The sequence below is a fragment of the Halichoerus grypus genome, chromosome 11, assembly GCF_964656455.1.
Source record: "Halichoerus grypus chromosome 11, mHalGry1.hap1.1, whole genome shotgun sequence".
In the NCBI taxonomy this organism is placed as follows: domain Eukaryota; kingdom Metazoa; phylum Chordata; class Mammalia; order Carnivora; family Phocidae; genus Halichoerus; species Halichoerus grypus.
The window spans coordinates 3,306,851-3,328,111 of record NC_135722.1 but is presented as its reverse complement, the minus strand read 5'-3'; the positions used below and the strand labels follow the sequence as shown (position 1 = coordinate 3,328,111).

The window sequence follows — 21,261 nt, the reverse complement described above, 5'->3', positions numbered from 1 at the left end:
TTCTCTCCTTGTTTTCTCTGTTCCCGTGGCTTTGAGACGTGTTGGCCTTCATAGGAGCTCCTGGTAGAGCAGCCCCTGGGACGGTTCTGGGTGCCCTGGGGTCCTTCGGGGGTGAGGAGCCGTGTTCTTGCTCCTTCTCCTGAGGGGCTTGGGGTGGGGGGCAGTGTGCCACTTCATGGTCTCCTGATGGTGACAGCTCCCTGACCTGCCAGATGTTGACCACATCCTGTGATCTGTTTGACGATCCCCAGCGTTTCAAGTAAAAAGTGGCTTTGGATGATAAATTCTGAAAGTCTTTCATTTCAGCTTTGGATATTTACAAAGCTGGAGTATTTCAAGTAAAGGGATGCTGTCTAAATGTTCTGTCTCACTGTCTTGGACCAGTGTCCTCAGGGTGTCTGGGGTAAGGGACTGCTGACTTTGTTTCCCCTTCTGCCTTGGGTTGGGGGGCGCTCACAGAACTGGTTCTCCTGGTCCTGTTACCTGATGAAACAGAGAACTTTTCTGCGTTTGAGAAAAAGTCCACGTTTCAGGATAGGTACTCCGGGGGCTTGGGATGCCTCCCTTTAGGTGCCCAGGTTGGTTTCTTTTTCCCCTTAAACTTGACTTGGAGAACTGATGGAGCAGGTGGGCCAGCAAGCAGAGGAGTCAAGAAAGCACAATGAAGGTGGGGATTTGGGGGCCTGGAATCACAGGATCGCAGGTTTGCGAAGATGACATCCCCTGTCCTCGCGTGTCCTCCTCGGAGGTGAGGATGCGCTTCCGTTCTATCGGTTTGTTTTTATTTTCTCTCTTTCCTTCAAGCATACACAAGCTGAGAGAGAATGTTTTTCAAGAACACCAGACCCTCAAGGAGAAGGAGCTTGAAACAGGACCGAAAGCCTCGCACGGTTATGGAGGGAAGTTCGGCGTGGAACAGGACAGGATGGACAAGGTGAGGCGTGGCAGCTGTGTGATGCTTCTCGAGGAGCCCGTGGTCGGCAGAGCGGGGGCTCCGGCCTCCTTGGATTAAATGTTTTGAGTCAGTTTCTGGGAGCTGAGTAGTAGTCCTCTGTTGATTGACCTGACTCGTAAACTGCTGCTGTTGAGAAGCTCTTTTAGGATTCTCGTGGTTGCTGGGTGTGGGTGACGTGTAGGGAGGCCCAGGGCTGCTCCGGGCTTTGGGAGGCCCGCCCTGTGACCCGGACAGAAGCCCAGAGGCATCTTGACTGCAGGTGTGGACCACTGCGCGCAGCTCAGCCTGCAGCCGGAATCAAATCCGGGGGCTCCCTCGTTTCCCGCCACAGGTGAGCGTTGGGCCAGCAGGTGTGCTGACGTCCTTCGTGCACGAATGACCTTCACGCGGCAGTCTGGCGCTCCGTGTAACACGGAGTCCCTGCCCACAGGCCAGGAGAGAACGCTCCCTCTGAGAACAGTGGGCGAGCCTCCCCTGAGCCCTCACCGGGCGAGCGTAGGCATCCGGGGACGCAGTGTCAGCGTTGTTGACTGAACATCAGCCTCTGACAGCACTCTGCATCTTCTCTGTCCTGAGAGGGAGCAGAGGAGCTCTGGAGGGCTGATCCTGCAGGAGAAGGCAGAGCAGGGGCCAGCGTATCCCAGGCTTCGCCACTGAGGCAGTTCTTTACGTTCTCCAGACGTCCCTGTAGACACGAATTTCCCAGTCTGAACACCGTGAGATTGTTCTGACCCGACAGATGTCTGCCTTCATTCTGCGTAGAAGGGAAACCATCAGCTGATAGCGAGTTCTGGTCTGTAATTCCAGACCTGTCTCCCCCGCGCGCCCCCCCCCCCCCCCCGCCGCCGCACGCATGGATCAGATTCAGTGTCGGAGCTGACGTGGAATGACACTGCGGGGTCACGGTGTACCTGTGGGCCCCACACCAGGTCCGAAATTTGCCTAAGCTGGAGTTGGACAAAGTGCGAGCTGCAGGAAAGACACAGGGACGTTTCTTGGTGTGACTGTCATTCCCGGAGATGTCTCAACAGGGAAAGCGGGGAGCAGAATAATCTTTGGATTCTAAAAAAAAGCCTGGTAGCTTTTTGCAGTGCAAACAGACAAAACCTTCATGTGCTTGGGACAGTGAAAGAATCAAGTAGTGGAAGCTTTTCCCACCCCAAACAAAGCCTGTGAGCATGGGATTATGGGCAGTTAGAAATGCATGATCAATTTGGGCCCCCAGGTCTGGGTTGGAAAAATGACACATTGGGGACAATAAAGTATCAAGGAAGCACTCCATGGCAGGAGCGACACGGTGTTCACTTCTGGCCTCTGCTGCTGGTGGGACTGCCCCTCCTGCCCTCCCAGCACCGGCCTTTCTAGTCGAGAAGCTTCCCTGAGGAGTCCCCCCTCCCGCCAGCCCGCAGTGGCCCTTCCCCTGTGCCTTCTCCCTGTTGTCCTCTGCTCCCCTCCACGTTGCCACCTTTCCGTGGAGGCTCTTCGGGGCTGAGACCTGTCCTCACCTGGTGCCTGGCCGGGTACCGTGAACGTGCTCAGGGACGTCTTATGAGTGCCCATGCTGCACGTCTCTGGCCGATACGTTAGCGGTCCCCAGACGGCTCAGGGAAACACCCTCGCGCCTCTGGGGCCGGTGGAGTGGGTGGCACCCCTTAAAGAGGAACCTGGTAGGGATGCTGATGTGGCTCGTGGTTCCTCCCTCCGTGCCTCACTGCACACTTAGGCGAGGCTAGCTTGCAGCTCCTGGGGGCATGATTGGACCGGTTGTCAGAAATAATGAAGATTCCCAAATCAAATAACTCTTACTTGTAACCTGTTCTCTCCAGAAATTGGAAAAAGCCCTAAGATCTCTGTGTTAAGAGTTGAGGACAGCGCAGTAGAGACTTTCAGAGTAAGACCCATCCCGGGCAGGCACGGATTTGCCAGAGGTGTGTGGTCTGGGCAGGTGAGGCAGCCGCTGGCCCCTGTCTGCGAGGCTTTCAGGCCCCCTGCCCTTCAGTCAGGATCAAGCTGGCCGCGGCCTAGGTGGCAGGCCTCATTCCTGGTCCCAGCCACACCCCGGAGCTGGAGTGTGCATCCAGAGGGTGCCCTGCGCAGGGCTGACCTCTAGTTACAGACATGACTTTGGTCAGTGGCGTAAATCCGTGTTGATAAACCAGTTTAGAATAATTGCCAAGCTGTCACTCTGGCTACATTTTTAGAAAAGTTTTCTTAAAACTTCTTTCCCCTCTTTCTGCTGAGATTGGTGCTGGGGGGCCCCTTTGGCAGGCTGCACCTCGCGGTTGCCCTATCAGCGCCTTCTGGGGGGACTCGAGGCTGCGGGTGGCCGGTGCGTCTCAGAGCTCGTCGGTCAGTCCCGACGTTGAGCAGCCTCGGGGCGAGGAGACTGGAATCCAAAGGTTATTCTGCTTCCAGGAAAACTGCACTGCTCCTTCCCCTGGGATACGACAGAACGGACTCCTGAGTTCCCTCGGAGGGTCAGCAATGGGGCTGACCCTGTTTTAGTTCAGCCTGAACCCGGGTATCCTGTGGATCTCCGGAGACAAGCAGCGGGCATTTGAGGGGTGCTTCCCGGGCGGTGTGACTGTCGGAGCTGGAAGGAGGGTTCAGATATGCCGTCCCCGTGCTGTGTCACAGGGCCCCGCCATCCGTGGTCACTGTCCACTCTGGGGGCGGAGCCGGGTGCCGGGAGGCTGGGCAGGGCTGGGGGCTGCTCAGGGTTCGGTAGTAAGTGTGTTCAGCTTTGCGGGCCGTGGGGTCTCTGGCAGTTTCCTGAATTTGGTGGCTGAATCTCAGAAGCGGCCTCAGTATGCAAATGAGCAGATGTGGCTGTGCGCCAGAGACTTTATTTACAACGAGCTGGGTGCCTGGTGTGGCCCAGAGGCCGTGGTGATGGGGTCTGCACGGCGGCGGCTGAGTTCGCCTCCTTCGCCAAGGGCTGTGTGGGGACGTGGTGGTGCCCGCTCCTCACCTGCACGGGGCGCTCGCTCGGTAGACTAGTGGCCGGAAGTGTGTCGTAACGGAAGCACGCTGTCCGCAGCTCTGTCCGTTAGCAAGGTATTTCTGGTCCCCGTCCCTGCATCACGCGGTACGAACGTGCTTCGCTTCAGCTGGCAAGTAACTTGGGCCAGCAGTCTCCATGGGCAGGCCGGGTGTCGCAGGCCGGGTTCGGGGCCTAATTGACCTCGGGGTCCTTGCCTTGTCCCCATTGCGTCCGAAGGCCCCACCTGGCAGGTGGCCCGTCCGCCGGTGTTCACCCTGTGTGTGTTTCAGGGAGGAGCCCAGCCCAGGCTGCGGGGGGCTGGTGCCGCATGGTCCCTGTGCGGGGGTGGCCGGGCCGCCGGCGGCTAACACCCCCTCTCCGCACCCTGTTGCAGTCAGCTGTCGGCCATGAGTACCAGTCGAAGCTCTCCAAGCACTGCTCCCAGGTGGACTCCGTCCGGGGCTTTGGAGGCAAGTTTGGTGTCCAGGTGGACAGAGTTGACCAGGTGAGTGAGCGTCGTGGGAACCAGCGCCCGGGCGATCGGGGAGTCTGCCGGGACGGTCACGGTAGCACGAGGTGCCTCTGGCTCGGCACTGCGGGGTGGGCGTTCTGACGGCAGGATTCCTAGAAGCAGCCCCCCCCCGCCCCCCGCCAGGCTCTGAGATGATTGGCTGGCTGGGCTAAGAATCGAGAACAGGAACGTGTAAGGATCTTTTTTGCTGTTTGCTGTAGAAATCCTCCGTGTTGGTATCTCTTCATCAGATGGACTGGGGACAGCCTTAGATTTGCCTGAGAATGTGTCCCTGGGGACCATTTCTAGCCACCCTTGCTGCATGGACGTCCCTGTGACAGGGCAGTGTTCAGAGCGGATATGGCAGAGGGCCCCCCACCCCCAACACTGTGCCCATTTCCAGGACTAAGGCCTGGTGTCTGAATCTCTGGCCGAGGACTGTCAACACCTTTATTTTCTATCGTAGCATCTGAGAGCCTGGACTCTGGAGTTGCAGCTCAGTCTACATTCAGGCTTTGCTCCCTATTAGCCGCGATTCTGTGTTAACTGTACCACGGGGTGATGGTGCCTATCTCTCCCGGGGCTGTGCGTGCAGATGCCCCCACCGCCCCCGTTCTCGTGCCTGATGTCCGTGTTGCTCTTGGAAGAGCTCACGTGCAAAGCAAGGTCACGTGTGGCAGTGGGTGTTGTCCAGGTTGACATCGTGGGCCGGAAATCCACGAGTGGAACTTGCTGTGCAGCTTGGCCCGCACAGCCCACAGGGCCGTGGTCCCACAAACATCAGACACCAGGGCTTGGGGCGCTGATTAGACTTGCACTTGGCTTAGGAAATCAGAGGTCAAAAAATAACGTGGTTCATGTTTTTTAAAATGTTGTATGTATTGTGGGTTCAGATGAACAGATTTGGAGGCATTTAAAAATGTGTTTCCCTTTTTGTGGTACCTGCAGTCCGCTGTAGGCTTTGAATACCAGGGGAAGACCGAGAAGCACGCCTCACAGAGAGGTAAGCTGTGTTGTGCTTGGGGGGGTGCCCCCGCCACCTTGGGGGCGAGAGCACTGTCGCCCGAGGGGGTTTCCTGGGCAGGGCCGTGCTCCCTAAGCATCTGGGTCGTGTGTCACCCTGGCGCCTCCAGCCTGCAGCAGAGGCTGCCTTTTCTCCCTCCGAGCGGCGTTGGCCCGGGAGAGTCTGGTCTCGGGCGTGGGTGGCGGAAAGCTCACTGTCCCCCAGCGGTGGAACCGGAGCCCTTAGCTCACTGATGCTTTGCTGTGCGTGTGGTCCTCAGACGGCGCCAGCTGACCTTCAAGTCGTACCGGTCTCGGAAAGCCTTTTTTGGGAACGGGAGCATGTCACTTTCTCAAAGCCTTTTTTGCGCATGGGTTTACTTCTGTGTCTTGCGTGTCATCGGATGGCTCCGGGAGCAGGCGCTCTGTCCGTTTGGCCCCGATGGACCTTCCCAGTCCCTTTGGGAAGGGATGGGCTGCACAGCTTGCTTTATTTGGATGATTCATTTCCCAAGTGGGACTGCAGCTCATGCGTGCCGTTGAGAAAGACACGCCCCTCTCGTGGTTGCTGGGGACCGCGCTGGAGACGGAGTTGGGGGTCACTCGTGGGTGACCCTGGGGGACGTTTTAAACTGGGTGCTGATCTCTTGATGAGTCCTGACTCTGACATGTTTTTGTCTTGCTCGGTCAAAGAGCCGAAGTGACAGTTGAGCCTGTCACTGGGCTTCTTTACCGACTGTTGCCCTGTCTCTGCAGATTACTCAAGCGGCTTCGGCGGCAAGTACGGCGTGCAGGCCGATCGGGTGGACAAGAGCGCCGTGGGCTTCGACTACCAGGGCAGGACGGAGAAGCACCAGTCGCAGAAAGGTCGGGCCAGCGCGGCTCCTGCCTTCCTCCCACTCTGTCCCGCGTGCACAGACGTCCGTCCGCACCGGGAGAATTTCTCCCCCATGCCAGGCGGCTCACGGGACCCTGCGCAGCCTTTTTCACTGCGCGTGTGGGGACGCTCTTGTCCTGTTCAGGTCAGCGTCGGGGCTTTGTCGTACGTCTCCCACTCCGTCCCCGTCATGCGGAGAAGCTGCAGACATGTAACCATTCCTTTTTAGAACGTGGAATTTAGGTCATTTATGATTTTTGAAGCTAAAAACCAGCTACAGTGAATATTCTTGTCCCCGTGTCTCATATACATAAGTGATTATTTAAAAAAGTGAATTTCTAGAAAAGGAATTGCACGGTCAAAACGACATTGAGTTTATTTTATTTATTTATTTAAAAGATTTTATTTATTTATTTGACAGAGAAACAGACACAGAGCACAAGCAGGGGGAGTGGGAGAGGGAGAAGCAGGCCTCCCGCTGAGCAGGGAGACCAACACGGGGCTCGATCCCAGGACCCTGGGATCATGACCCGAGCTGAAGGCAGACGCCTAAAGGCTGAGCCCCCCAGGCGCCCCAGGGACGTTGAGTTTAAAATTGCAGTGGCTACTGCAGATCGTCCTCACCTGCCGTGCTGACTTTTCCCTCCGTCGCTGGGAATCCTGCCCGGGGAGGGGTGTCTCCATACGGGGTTTACAGGTGCGCTCCCTCCCGCGGAGGCCCTGGATGCTTGGTTCTTCTGCGTTGTTTATTTCGTGTGGCCTGCATACTTAATTTTTTTTTTTTTTTAAAGTAGTCTGTACACCCAACATGGGGCTCAAACTTACAACCCCAAGATCAAGAGTCACATGCTCTGCCGACTGAGCCAGCCAGACGCCCCGCACATGTAAATTTTATATGTAAAAACAGAGCGCTCACGTCTTCTTTAAAACCCCAGATTTCCGTAAGAGGCAAAAAGAGAAGTCCCCCCTGGAGGCACGGCTGGCTCGGCATTTCCTGGGGACGCGGCCGTGAGATCTGCGGGGCGGCCGGGCCTCTGCTTTGCTGTGGGCGTCTCTTCCGGTCACACCAGGCCTGCCCGCCTGTGCTGAGACCACGGCCCCGGCATGAAGCGTGCCGCACAGGGTCACTTTCAACTCGGCCTCCTCTGTCCACTTGGGGCAAGCCCGTCCTCCGCTGCCCAGTATGGCATGCAGCCTGCGAGTCGGGGCCTGCCCTCGGATCCGCTCAGGGCTCTCGGGCCCTCTCTCCTACGAGCCTGTGAAGAAGAATAAAAGCCGCCTCTGGGAAGTCGGGGAGTGGAAGGCAGAGCCCGTGGGGCAGACAGGGTTCCTCTGCAGCCCAGGCCTCCCCCCGAGGGTCTGATCTTGGGTCTGTTCTGGGAGTGGCCCTGGGGGAGCCGTGCTTAAGTGTCAACATACGTATGTCAGTGACGTCACTTTGGGTAGAAGTAGTGTTTCTGGAAGATGCTCCGTGTGTATCTTTTTGCTCGCTTTAGTTGGTGAGGCAGAGGGACCTCGTGAAAGCTGGCCGCTACGGCTCCGGGGCTCATCTCGCTCTCAGACATAACACGCATCTTTCTTTCCTTTTTATTTCTTTTTCTTTTTTAAAATTTAAATTCAGTTAATTGACATACAGTATATTACCGTTTCAGAGGTGGAGTTCAGTGACTCATCCATTGCGTATCACACCCAGTGCTCATCACATCTCCTGCCCTCCTTGATGCCCATCACCCAGCCCCCCACCCCCATCCAGTCCAGCAGCCCTCAGTGTGTTTCCTAGAGTGAAGAGTCTCTTATGCTTTGTCTCCCTCTCTGATTTCGTTTTATCTTTCCCTCCCTTCCCCTAGGATCCTCTCTGTTGTTTCTTAAATTCCACATATGAGTGAGATCATATGATCGTTGTCTTTATCTGATTGACTTATTTCACCTAGTGCAATACCCTCTAGTTCCATCCATGTCTTTGTAAATGGCAAGATTTCATTTTTTTGATGGTTGAGTAATATCTCATTGTGTATATGAACCACATTTTCTTTATCCATTCCTCTGTCGGTGGACATCTGGGCTCTTTTCATAGTTTGGCTATTGTGGACGTTGCTGCTATAAACATCGGGGTGCACGTGTCCCTTCAGATCCCTACATTTGTGTCTTTGGGGTAAATACCCAGTAGTGCAATTGCTGGGTCATAGGGTAGCTCTGTTTTCAACTTTTTGAGGAAGTGTTTTCCCGAGTGGCTGCACCAGCTTGCGTTCCCACCAACAGTGTAGGAGGGTTCCCCTTTCTCCACATCCTCGCCAACATCTAACACGCTTATTTCGTGATCTCCTTTGGAATGCAGGGAAGATAAGACAATTGTTAAAATCCGTTATACGGGCTGCTCTTCACATTTCTGTTGTTACATATACAAATGATACTTCCCACTGTCTCCCATATTAGTGATCTTACAGTGTGCCTGAAAGAGTTTTGGTTTGTGTTGTTTTGTTTTTAATTGGGTGATAAGAGTACTTTCTCAAATCAGCTCCCCGATTGTGTTGCTGCTGCATGAACAGTACTTCCCTTGTTTGCAGATTACTCCAAGGGCTTCGGCGGCAAGTATGGCATCGACAAGGACAAGGTGGACAAGAGCGCTGTGGGCTTCGAGTACCAGGGCAGGACGGAGAAGCACGAGTCGCAGAAAGGTGCTTCCACTTTCTCCTCTCCTCTCGCCCGCAGCTGGTAGCATGATGAGTGTTGGCCAGAACAGAAAGGGAAAGTGTCCCCAGGAACCCCTAAAGTAGATGCCTCTTTTTAATTAAATACCGCACATTGAAATATAGCAAATCCATAAGTGCAGCTGTTAAATGAAGAAGCCATATCCTGACACATCTTTGGCCCTGGCACCCCAGCAGTTGCCCGTAATAATGGCCATGTGTCGCACGTCTGTTGTAAACGGGGAGATAGTGGTGACTCGTGGGGGCTGCTTTAGGCTGCGTGCCTTGGAGCTCTGTACGCGGGGTCCTCTTTGTGCTCACGGTGCTGAGAGTATAAATCAGGCTGCTTTCCAGACGTTGTCGAGGAGGCCTTCTTCCTGCAGGAAGAGAGAGATGGGTTTAGCAGGTTATGTGTGTCTCACTGTATTAGGAACATGCTGCCCGGGCTCCCCACTAACACTAGATTGTGGCCTTTTCTTGTGTGTGTAGACTATGTGAAAGGGTTTGGAGGAAAATTTGGTGTACAGACAGACAGACAAGACAAATGTGCTCTTGGCTGGGATCACCAGGAGAAATTGCAACTGCACGAATCCCAAAAAGGTACATTTATTAGCCTACTCCTCCCGAGATCATTCCAGAAGTTTGTTTCCGTCCACAGGTCCATCAATGTGCTGTGTTTTTGCTACATTTCTGTCGTGTGTTGTTTTTCTCTCCACCATTTGGGGTTGTCCTGTGCTTGCCACATTTTTGAAACGCTCCCCAGCTAGCGTAGCAATGAGCCCCCCCGCCCCCGGGAGCTGCTGATAAGGGGGCATCGTGCCCGCCTTGCTCGCTGAGCATCCTGGGAACGCTGCTTTCTGCCCGCGTGTGCGTTCCCGTTGATAAAGTGTGCCACGGGGCGCTGCCTCCGCTTGGAAGCGTGTTCTCGTCAGAACGAACACCGTCCCTGGGACCTAGGCTGTGGGGCGGGGGGGCCCCGTCACACATGCCCCGGCCTCGCACCCACCCTTGCAGCCAGCACCCTGGGAAGTGGGGCCGACCCGCGGGGCCCCGTGATACTTGCGTACAACGTGTCTCTCTCTCCACACGCACAGAGATGCACTCTCGTGTCTGCAGCGCGGGTAGGACCCTAGAAGGAAACCTCAAAGCATGGAGTGCTTTTTCTGAATTATTTCAGATGCAGTTCCTAACCTATTTTCAGATCTTGGCTGAAGTGTTTCGAGTTTCAGTGTGTCCTGTAACCTCGGAGCCGACGTGGGCCTCTTCGTGAGCCCGGGAGCTGGCTCCAAGCCCTGCACTCCGCAGAGCCCTGCTTTCTAAACGATGTGTTTGCTGCTTGCACTTGCTAGAACATTCTAACCAAACTGTGTTTCCTCTCTCGGTTTTCTCCACTGTTGCTGGTGGATTTTCAGATTATAAGGCTGGTTTCGGAGGCAGATTTGGTGTTCAGTCCGAGAGGCAGGACTCCTGTGCTGTGGGGTTTGATTACAAGGAGAGACTGGCCAAGCACGAGTCCCAGCAAGGCATAGTTGCTCACCAGCCCCGCCCCCGCCTCCCCTTCCGGTGCAGCCCCCTCTAGCACAGACTTCAGGGGCTCAGCCTTCCGAGTTAGCCGCTGTCCCTTGCCAGGGGCACGTGGGTGTTTTCAACCCGGTTTTACGCTGGAGTGATTCTGACTTGCACCCCTTTCTGCCTCTCTGTTCCTTAGAGCTTTGTGTTTGGTAAGATGAGTAGTTTGCAGGGTAATGTCCTGCTAACCCCGTAACATGACTAGGGTGGGGTGGGGTGCCCAGCAGCCTTCTCCAGGAGCTCTGGCTGCTGACGTGACAGCTGGGAGTCACCCAGTGAGCTGTTTGCTTCTGCCTGGTCCCGAGCCTTCAACCAGAGGGAAGGTGGCAGCGAGGGGCCCGGGGCCGGCGTGTTCTGTGTGGTTTCTGTGTTTTCCTTGTGGTGGTGTCTTCGGCTGGGGTGGGGATGTTTTGTTTGTTTTTGTTTTTTGGGTGACACCATCTACGTATAAGTTCTTCACACAGAGCCGATAGTATGTGCCCAAAACTGAAAAGAAACAGGGAAGTTTTAGATGTAGATATTGGGACTCTGGCCAGTGCATTTGTCCTTTAATTACCGTCCAAACTTGGCCTGAGTTCCGGGGGCAGAGTTCAGGCGTCCGGTGCCAGGGTCCCGGCAGGGCAGGAGCGTGCACTCGGGTCCATCCGGCAGACGGCCCGGGGACGGCCTTGGCTCTCTCCGTGGCACCAAGGCTGCATGACGGCGTGATGGTCACGTAGATCTGTGTTGCGGGACATAAGTATTCGGCCGGTAGAATTTCCCTGGGGCATTGTTTTTCTTTTAAAAAGCAAGAGAAGCCTGCGGTTGAGCCCCCTTGTAGCGCTCAGTGGAGCAGGACGCAGGAAGGGATGCGGCCGGTCAGCCGTTGCCGGGCGGAAGACTGTGCTCTTGAAGCGGTGCATTCCCCGGCCCGTGCTGTGGCCTCCTCGCTCTCATTGCCTCCAGCCCTCGCCCGGCACCCTTTCTGTCCCTCGGGAGAATGCGGGAAAGCATGCACATGCCTCTTTCTGCCTCGCGCCTGCCTGCCTCCTGAATACCATTGGTAGAAACAAAACTCAGCCTTGCAAGTAAAGACTCATTGTTTCGCGGTTCTCGTTTCTTTGCGCACTGGGTGCATTTTCGTGGGCTGGTTCTGGATCTGTCTGCATGCCTCTGCGTGCGGCTCTGTGCTGGTCCTCGACCGCAGAGTAAGTGTTGTCTTGTGCCACGTTTCAGACTACTCCAAAGGATTCGGCGGAAAATACGGGGTGCAGAAGGATCGGATGGATAAGGTGAGTATTTCCAATCCAGGGCCGAGTGTTTTCTGTGGATGGGTTTGGGTACACACGGAGCTCTTGCTGTGTGCTGCTCCGGGGATGGTCTCCGGTGGGTGTCGGCTCACGTGTTCAGGACAGACCTTGGAGTGGTGCTTCCCATGCGCCAGGCCTCGCCTCGCATGCCAGGGGTGTCCTGTCCTGGGCCGTGCACGGCCGCGCCGTGAGGCAGATACTGTCCCTGCCTGTTCCATAGTCGGGCATGTGGCCAGGCCACCGTTGGAACCCGGGCATTAGACTCTAGGCCAACGTGACAGCCCAAGAGCGTGTGGCTCTCTGAATTCAGCTTAGTGGTGAACCAAATTGGAAATTGGGTTCCTTGGTCACATGGGCCACGGAAGAAGAGCTCCTGGCCACGCGTGAGTGCTGGCTCCACATTGGAGCACGCAGCCCCGGAACGTCGGCCTCCTGCGGAAGGCCCACGGCACAGTGTGTGTCTAGGGTCAGAGCCTGGGCGCTGGGCCGCCTCCTACTGTGTTCCCCTGGAGATACCCCGTTCCTCTTGCCGGGGACTTTGTCCCTCCCAACGGCTTCAGAGCCTTGGCGGCTCGGTCTTATGCACGTGTCGGATGGCCTTTCTAGCTTGCAGCCCAGCCTCGTCAGCGTGGTGGGCTTACGAGCTCCACACTGGGGCCTGGGAGCGGCTCCGTCCCCTCAGTTCAGCTGAACAAAGTCAAGCCGTCCCGCCCAGTCCTGGGCCTGGCCCCTGGTCACTGGTGACAGGGCCGGTCCTTCTGCAGTCCTGCTCCATGGGGCTCACAGCTGGCCACACACACATCGTCACCCGGGGGACCCCACCACGTGACCGTGTGTGGGCCCTGGGAGTGAGTGGCCGGGCACAGGCTTGGAACAGGGTGGGGACTACCTGGGTTCCCGTAAATGTGCGCAAGGGGTTCAGAGCCAGGCGGTGACGTGAGGTTGTCCCTAGAGAGGTGGGTCCCTGGGACTTGGGTCTGCAGTAGTCCCTGGGGTGATGGAAATGGGTGAGAGGTGTCCTGCAGGCTGGACCAGGGGACAGGGAGCAAAGTCCGTGTTGAGGAGTAGCAGCAGAGGGAGAGGGTTCTGGTCAGGAAGGAGGAGGGAGGACGGGGTGTTGGGGAGACAGCACAGCTGGGACAGAAGCCCCCAGGGTGGTGGCAGAGATGACCTCAAGCAGCGTAGCGCGCTGGAGAACTGGCTGGACGAGGCCGTCACCCCTTGGAGCGGCGGGGAGCAATCCAGAGGGTGCAGACACCCTCTTCGCTCAAGGCTGCGGGGCTGGGCGGGGGGGGCGTCCGAGACTGTTCTGGAAAGAGGCGTGGCAGACACGGGCAGTTTGGGCGGGCGTCTGGGAAGGGGCAGAGGGTTTGTTGAGGGCAGCCCAGCAGCTGCACTTGGAGGTGAGGCAGGGATGGCTCAGTGACCCCTGGGTGTGCAGGCGCCGGGACTGGGTGCCGCTGGGTTGGAAGGGCAGGTGGGGGGCGGGGGGAGCGGGCTGGGTCGCATCCCCTGTGCTGCCCGTGCTGCACCCCTCAGAGCAGCTGCTCACCCTCAGCTTCACGTGGCCAGTGAGCTTCAACTGCTCGCCTCCTTCGGGCCCCCTTCCTCCTTGTTCTGTGGCAGAAAAGCAGCTGTGTCCTGAGCCCCAAACATGTTTCTCTAGGAGGTGTTTACTCACGGGGAAACTGAGGATGGCCGGAGGGCCTGTGAGCCTGTCTGTGTGCGTCTGAGTCTGCCTCTGGGTGGACGGTCATCACTGTCCCTTTGCTGTGACAGAGTTGGGTCCTCTACAGAACGGGAAGCGGGGATCTCGCGCATCAGGCCCCGTGAGGCTCCAGCGTGACCCAGGGTGTTGTCCCTGGCAGAGCAGAGGCACTGGGGTCCCTGCAAACACGCAAGCCTCTCTCAGTGGCCGGGGGGGGCGGGGCTTGAGCGCATCGTCGGGTTATGATTGCACGAATGCCGATACGTATTTTGGGGGGGAGGGGTCAGAGCAGTTTTAGCAAATACGGGACAAAGCAATGGGTTTCCCATACACCCCTGCTTTCCCTCGTGCACAGCCCCCCCGGGGGATGCGCTGGTTACAGCCCAGGAGCCTGTGCGGACATGGGTTCATCGCGCAGTGTCCTTAGGTGACGTCAGGCTTCGCTCTTGGTGTCGTACGTTGCATGGATCTGGGCAAATGCGTGACGACACGTCCCCTCTGGTGCGGCGTCACGCGGGGTAGTCTTACCGCCCTGATGCCCTCGTGCGTGGGCAGAGAGGCGGAGGTGAGACCTCTGGGCGCTCTCAGCTCTTTTGGAAGCTGCAGGGCAGGCTCCCACGTTCGGGTGAGGTAGGAGCCCTCGCAGGCTGAGGAGGAAGGAAGGCGCTCCCCTGATTCTCCCGCTTCTGTCTTGGTAGAATGCTTCCACGTTCGAGGACGTTGCCCAGGTGGCCCCTGCTTATCAGAAGACCGTCCCCGTCGAGGCGGGTAAGTCGTGGCCGACCCCAGTGCCGCGGTTTTCCCAGGACGAACTTCCGCGCCGTGGGTGTTCCCATCGTGGGCACAGCGTGGGCTGGGAGCGACGGAGAGCGCCCTTGTTCTGCTCACTCGGGGAGGGGGTTTTGCCGTGCCTTGACGGAAGGCCTGCGTGTCCCCGCGGATGCTCGGAGGCTCCTTTCGGACGCAGCATGTTGCAGTGCTCTGCCAGTGGGGGTCTGTGTGTGGGGGGGTGCCTCCCAAAGCAGAACTGGGCCAGCCACCCATCTGCAGGGCCCCCCTCACTGCCAGGGACCAGGTTCTGGGAGGTTCTAGTGTGTGCAGATGTCTCCGGCTAGCCAGTCGGCCGCAGCCGTGATGTGAGGAGCGTGTTGCTCGCTTGTGCAGAAGCCGAAGTAGACGCTCTCGCCTTTTCTCTCTCTCTGGTCCCTGCGCCAGGCTGCTCCCAGCCTGTCTTCAGAGCTGGCTGCCACCAGAGAAGGTGTCTCCTCCCGCCTCAGCCGCATGGCCACACCCTGAGGAGCACTGCTGAGTTGGGGGAAATGTATAGAAAGTGGTAAATGGACGGTAGGAGGCAGAGCGTCCCCATTGTTTCCTGTGGACGCCCCGGGTCAGCGGTTCCCAGACTTGGGGGTCTCAGGACATCTGACACTCGTAGGGATCCTTTGTGAGGCTTGTGTCTCTTGATCTTTGATGTAGTGGGATTAAAACACGAGAATTTAAGATTTTACTAATTCACTTAAAAACAAGGAAACATCACATGTTAACATCGTAATACTGTTTATGGAAAAAATAACCACATTTTTGAAACAAAACTCGCACAGAAGCGTGGCATTGCTTTGCGTGTCTATAAATCTTCCTCGAAGACCTTTATTCTTAAGCTGCTTCTGCATTCGATCTGTTGTGGTAAAGGATGTTTAGGAAGGAGCTCTGCACTCCCCCAGGTACGCTGTCGGAAAAGAGAAGGGCGTTACCCTAGCTGCGGATGCTCCTTCGCGACCCTGCACTGGGACGGGCAGTGGTTTCCTGGTGCTCCCAGCGGGTCCTCTCCCTCACAGGCTGCCGCATGGTTCTGGAACACGCATTGGACGTTTGCAGAGTACTAGACCATTGAGTTAGCCGAACTTCCAAATGTTTTGTTTTTCATTCTGTAGTCCCCCCAGTGACATTCATTCACATTATCGTCAGTCTTACCAGAGTCCTTAGTGGACCTGGGAAGTTGTCGTGCTCGGAGCAGATGGAGGTTTTTCACAATTCTGATTTTTCTTGAAAGCTTGAATTTTCCCGTTGACGATAGATACTGCCGTTTTTCTTGACATGATAGACTGAGTTGATTCATTTTAGAGAGAATGTCTGCCAGATACCAAAGATGCACACCCGTACTTTGTCAGTTATCTCAGGGCAAAATGATGTTCCAGGAAGAATCAGTGCAACTTGCAGCTCAGCGCACAAATCGTTTTCCTCGAGACGGCTGCAGAATTTGCTTCTGTGGCCCCCTCCCACACGCCACAGGGGATTGGCAGATGTACACCCCGGGCTTGAGATTGACACAGCATCAGTGCTTTGTACGGTGTCATCGAGGGCATCGTTAGGGAAAATGTATATCTTCCCTCCTGAGTGTGTGCTGGGGAAGAATCCAGGGCCGTTGGGAATGTGAAATACTCCAGATACCAGGCTCCCGCGTCTGGCAGTCCTCCGGAACGTGCGGGAGATGAAGGCGCCGAGGCCGGTCTGGGATGGGCAGGCTGAGCGGGTCGCTGGCTCCCGTGGGGCGGGCCACCCTGGCGCGGGGCTGTGGTCGGGGGGACACACTGCCCCTCTGACTCCCAGCGTGCATCTCTCCTCCCCTCTGTAGTGAACAGCAGAACAAGCAACATTAGAGCGAACTTTGAAAACCTGGCAAAGGAGAAGGAGCAGGAGGACAGGCGGAAGGCGGAAGCCGAGAAGGCCCAGAGGCTGGCGAAGGAGAGACAGGAACAGGAGGAGGCCCGGAGGCAGCTGCATGTGAGTGTGGGGCCCGTGGTCCAGAAGGTTCTCCGTGGAAAACGTTTGGAACCCTAGTTCGAGGCTTGCTCTTAGGAACTGTAACTCCTAGCCACACACATGGCGGGGCCTTTGACCGCCAGGTACTAGCCGGTCAGCCGTGCTGCTCCCGTGCCCGCCCGCCTCTGAAATCCTCCCTCCGCGGAGCCCTGGGCCCCACGTGTGCCTGGCGGTCTCCGTTCTGACCTGTGGCTCTCTGGAAGCCCCTTCCTCCTGGGGAGAAGGCCAAGAATACAGAGGGAACTCCCCGTGAGGGAGCAGAGCCGCTTTCTGCTTTCTTTTTCGACTCTCGCGTCTTTCTGCACCTGCATCTGTCGTGTGCATGCGTCTTTGTCCTGCTGTCCGCCAGAGGAGGCAGGAACGGGGGCTGCGGGAGGAGAGCGGGAGCGCCTGGGCGTGTTCCTCGGCCTTCTCCCCAGGCCTGGATGTCCGTGGCTCTGGTCCCCACGTTGCCACCTGCTGAGCAGGCCGCCTGTGTCCGGGGCTCCCCGTGCTGCGGCCTCGCCTTCTCCTGTGGACCGGGGACGGAAGAACTCACTGCTGCGCTCCCGGGTAGTCGTGGAGCGGAATGAGAGATAAAGCCCATGAAGTTCTTTCGTAAACCGGAAAGCTTTGTTCCATTCCATAGACGTCTCCCCTGCAAAATCAGTAGTTAGGGCTCTGAGAACCCCCATCGAGAGGGAACGGGGGGCCGAGGAAATGAACGTGCCGTGGGCACCAGAGACATGAACTAAGTACGCCCCGAAGGTGGTTCCATCGCATGCAGAATAAGAGCCAGTTTGTGTAATTACGTCTTGTTAATTCCGTGATTGCTAGAAACTTTCCAAGTAAGGAGCTCATGAGTTAGGTTTTCTGGGTTGTTTAGCATATGGATATACAGACTACAAGGCGTTTTTTCTAACATCTCGGTCTCATCAAATAATCATTGCCTTCCTCTCTTTCTGCCTGCACGTCGTGACGTCTAGTCCCGTCAGCATCTGGACGGCGCAGGATGAGCGGGTGGCTTGCAGACGGCTGTCACTGTGGTTCTGTCTGGCGCCTTTGCTTTCCCTTGTCTTGCTGTCCCTTCTGCCGTGTTGTCCTCTGCTTCCAGCCCCTACCCCTCGCCTCTGCTGGCCCCTGGGAGCCCTCCCCGCTCAGTCCTCACTCCAGAGTCCTCTGAGCCGTGGGGCGCTCCCAGCGGTGGGCGGGCAGGACTTCAGCACAAATGCACACGTGCTTGACTCTCGGGTCCTGCTGGCTCGCCGTGAGAAGTTATTCTCTGCGGCCAGCAGCTGTGAGAGGGGCCCGTCCCAGACCCTCATACGGCAGCTCAGGTGCGAGCGGCAGCCCAGGTCTCAGGCCATGCGTGCGGAGCCAGCCCGGACGGGACCCCTGCACGGGAACACGCCCGGGCCTGGGTGTTTGAGCTGGGGCCGGCTCCAGGCAGCCTGTGAACCTGACTGTCCCACTGGCAGCCCGGCGGGATGGAGGCCGGGGAAGGTTCAGGTCCTGCTTCCGCCGCATCCTGGTGCAGGCCCCTCGCGGTCCTGTCTTCCTCTGTGATGCCAGGCTGTCCGCACGGGTTTCCTGGGGCTGCCATCCCACACGATCCCGGACTCTGCCTCAGAGCAACACACGTGGACCCTCTCACAGCTCTGGAGGCTCCAGAGGAGACCTGTTTCCTGGCCTTTTCCAGCTTCTAGAGGCACCCGCGTTCCTGGGCTTGGGGCCCCTTCCAGCCTCTGTCTCCGTGGTGATCTCTTCTGATGGGTCACTCACATGCCTGCCTCCTTCTAGAACCATCCCTGTGGTTACGTCGGGCCCACCTGGGAAAGCCGGGATTGTCTCCCACCTCCCGTCCGTAACTGCTTCCATCCTCAGTCCCTTTGGCCCTTCGAGGTCACCGCCTCCCGGGATCTGGGGGCTGGGGTGTCCGTGTCTTTGAGATGCCATTTTTCTGTCCACTACAGCCCACGCTCTGACCCCCAAAGATTCCTATATGTCCTACGTGCAGAACACACCCCATTTTTAGGTCCCCAGAAATCTCAGTCCCAACAGCAGCAGCTCGGAACCTCAAGGTCCTCGTCTGGTCACCTATGCGAGGTCTGGGCCAGGTACAGGGTGGCAGCCTGCCTGCCCCCTGTAGTTTGCATGGTGACAGCAGGAGGACTGGGGGTCCCTGACGTCCTGGGTGTTGATGATGCGTGACCTTCACTTCACCTTGTCCTTACAGTTGTGGGTGCTGAGTTTCCATGCTTCGTACTCCCCACGCTCTGCTCTGGCAGTGAGCGCGGTCCCGTAAGCCTGGGTGGACCTTTTTCTGGTAGCCTTCTGACCGGCGCTTGCCTTTCAATTACAGGAGCAAGCCCGAGCCCAGAAGCCAACGCCGCCAGCCTCCCCGACTCCTCAGCCGGCTCAGGAGAGGCCACCCCCAAGTCCCGTCTACGAGGTTGGTGTTTTCGTTCAGTGTGCAAATGAGTCTGACCCCCTGAACACATCCTTCGCAGGTCCATGCCACTGTGCATGGAGGGGTCCCCTACCCCACTCTGCTTGGTGCCCCAGCCGAGGGGACGGCCTGGGGAGGAGCCCTCGTGAGTGCTGGGGGCCCGCGCCGCACGTCCAGCCTCTCTGTGTGCGGTCGCCCCCGCTGGCCTTCCTGGCCGAGCCTGCTGCCTCCCGGGCGGGTCTCCTGATGCTGCGTAGACGATTTCTAGTTCATCTCGACTGCTCTCTGCAGCACTTGACACTGACCCCACTCCCTTCTGGAAACCCATTTCCCGGCACCCAGCTGCTGTCCTTCCACATGAGCCGCCCTCCCCAGCTCTCCTTCCCTCAGTCCCTCTCGACCGTTGTGTTCCCCGGCAACTGTCCTTGGCCCGTAATCCTCATTCCCGTCATCGGTGCCTTGTGACTGCCCGCTCGCGTCCCTCGCACCTGTCTTCTCTCCTGGGCTCCGAGTTACTGGGCTGCCCGCCTCACCGTCCCCCGTTCCATCGCGGGTCTCTGCCCAGCCTCTCAGGAGCTCCTCTGCTGCTGCCTCGGGGGCCACACCTGGCTGAGCCCTGTGTCCCGTCCCCTCTGCCCCGGCCACTGCCCTGGGTCCCCTGCCCACCTCTCTCACCGGGACATCCTCAGAGGCCTGGGTTGTGAGGAACAGAAGCTGCCTCAACCCTGCTGATACTTGCAGGGGTGAGGCGTCCGGTAGCTCGTGAACCGGACAGCTCTGGGCAGCGAGCCTGGGTCTCGGTGGCGTAGGCACAGTGTCACCAGGGCCCTCTGTGAGCTGCTGCCCCCTCGTGGTGGCTGTGTCCTCCTGGACTCGTAGGCATTGTGGCGTGGCCTTGGGGCTCGTAACCCAGTGGCAAGAGGGGCCTTGAGTCATCTCCCCTTGTCCTGTTCCACTGCTGGGCCGGTCACTGAGGAGTCGGTCCTTGGAGAAGGCGGCGTGACTTGCTGTCCCTAGTGGGAGGGCAGGTGGGTCCCGTGACCGGCAGCCCGGCCAGAACCACGTGACACGCCGGGGACAGCGGTGCTGATGCCAGAAGATAGGGAGTGGGGTGCAGCCGGGCAGCCCAGGATGGGATCCCCCACACCCCCGACCTGCTCAGGATGTGCGGGGCAGCCAGCACGGCGCCCCCACACCAAGACCCGGCCTCGAACCATCAGGGTGTCCCCTGCACATCCAGGGCAGACTTGCCCAAAGAAGGCTCTGGGCCTGTCGCGCTCTTGCCGTTAGTCCCCTGAGTGGCTCGGTGCCTGGCCTGGATGTGGAGTCCCCTCTCCGTGGCCTCCCTGGTGGCTCTCACGGGCTGCCCGAGCCATGGGGGCCCTTTGCCGGCGAAAGCAGTGCCTGACCCCGCTGGTTCTCACTGGGGCATTTCTGTGTGTCCCTTGCTCTCTCTGAGCCCCCGACGGTGCCTTCAGATGGGCCCTGGTCGGAAAAACGAACTAAAGCCACTTGCTTCCATTAGAGTCAGAAGTCACGTGACTGAACAGCCGGGCGTTGGTTTCCTCTGGGTGTCTGCGCTTGCCCGTGGCCCGCCGGCCCCCCTTCCCTTCCGCTGGAGGATTTGGGCAGACCCGACCCGCCGGCTGGGGTGGGGCTGCGAAGCGGCGCGCGGAAGCCCGGCAGGCCTGGCGGGTCCTTGGGCGCCCCGGGCCCCGGCTTCAGCTGCAGGCACGGCTCGGGGCGGTGCTGTTCCCCACAGGCCGCGTGGTTTCGTCACTGCAGGACTCGGGGTGTCGGGGCTGTGGCGGTGGGGCTGCTCAGCAAGAAGTGGCGCGTGGCCCTCTTAGGGGTGCTGCGCCACAGTGAGGACCCGAGCGTCCCCAGAACGTGAGCGGACGGCGCCTCCTCACCGCGGCCCGTGCTGCGCCCCCTGGGACTAACGGAGCCCCGTGTCGGGGACCCAGCATGGGCTACAGGAAGTGTTTCCTTGACCCTCCCCTTCCCCAGGACGCGGCTTCCTTCAAGGCCGAGCCCGAGCCCGAGCCCGAGCCCGGGTACAGCATGGAGGCGGCCGACTTCCAAGACGCCGGCAGCCAGCAGGGCCTGGCCTACGCCTCGGACCCCGTCTATGAGGCCGCAGAGGCCCCCGGGCACTATCCAGCAGGTACAGGGGGAGGGGCGCCCCGCCAAATCCCCGTCTGTCTCTGCTCGTCTGTGAAAGTGGTGTCCGTCTCCCCGTGGCCTGAACCCGCCTCACCTGGCCTGTGCTGGCGGGGTCCTCGTCTCCCCCGCTGGGAGGGCACCAGGCCCCCCCCCCCCCCCCCCGGGGCTCGGCGTGGCCTCCTATGGGGGTTACAGGAAGGCCGCGGCTGCTGCGGGGTGGTGGGTGGGGAGGAGTGTGAAGGGAGCGGTCTCTGCTGCTCTCCCTT

The 21,261-nt window shown here is 58.4% G+C and overlaps 1 protein-coding gene across 9 annotated transcripts in view; it reads left to right on the top strand.

Annotated features, from left to right (window-relative positions):
• CTTN (cortactin) overlaps positions 1–21,261 on the top strand; it is a 31,462-nt gene that overhangs the window by 7,394 nt on the left and 2,807 nt on the right. For 8 of the 9 annotated variants that reach the window (XM_036077855.2, XM_036077852.2, XM_078057654.1 and 5 more), the window contains 12 exons: positions 805–934; positions 4,333–4,443; positions 5,398–5,452; positions 6,208–6,318; positions 8,893–9,003; positions 9,505–9,615; positions 10,428–10,538; positions 11,800–11,855; positions 14,280–14,349; positions 16,214–16,362; positions 18,743–18,832; positions 20,840–20,996. In XM_036077855.2, coding sequence (XP_035933748.1) covers positions 805–934; positions 4,333–4,443; positions 5,398–5,452; positions 6,208–6,318; positions 8,893–9,003; positions 9,505–9,615; positions 10,428–10,538; positions 11,800–11,855; positions 14,280–14,349; positions 16,214–16,362; positions 18,743–18,832; positions 20,840–20,996 — 1,262 coding nt within the window. The remainder of the gene's footprint in view (positions 1–804; positions 935–4,332; positions 4,444–5,397; positions 5,453–6,207; positions 6,319–8,892; positions 9,004–9,504; positions 9,616–10,427; positions 10,539–11,799; positions 11,856–14,279; positions 14,350–16,213; positions 16,363–18,742; positions 18,833–20,839; positions 20,997–21,261) is intronic. The other variant, XM_078057653.1, reaches the window with a different exon arrangement.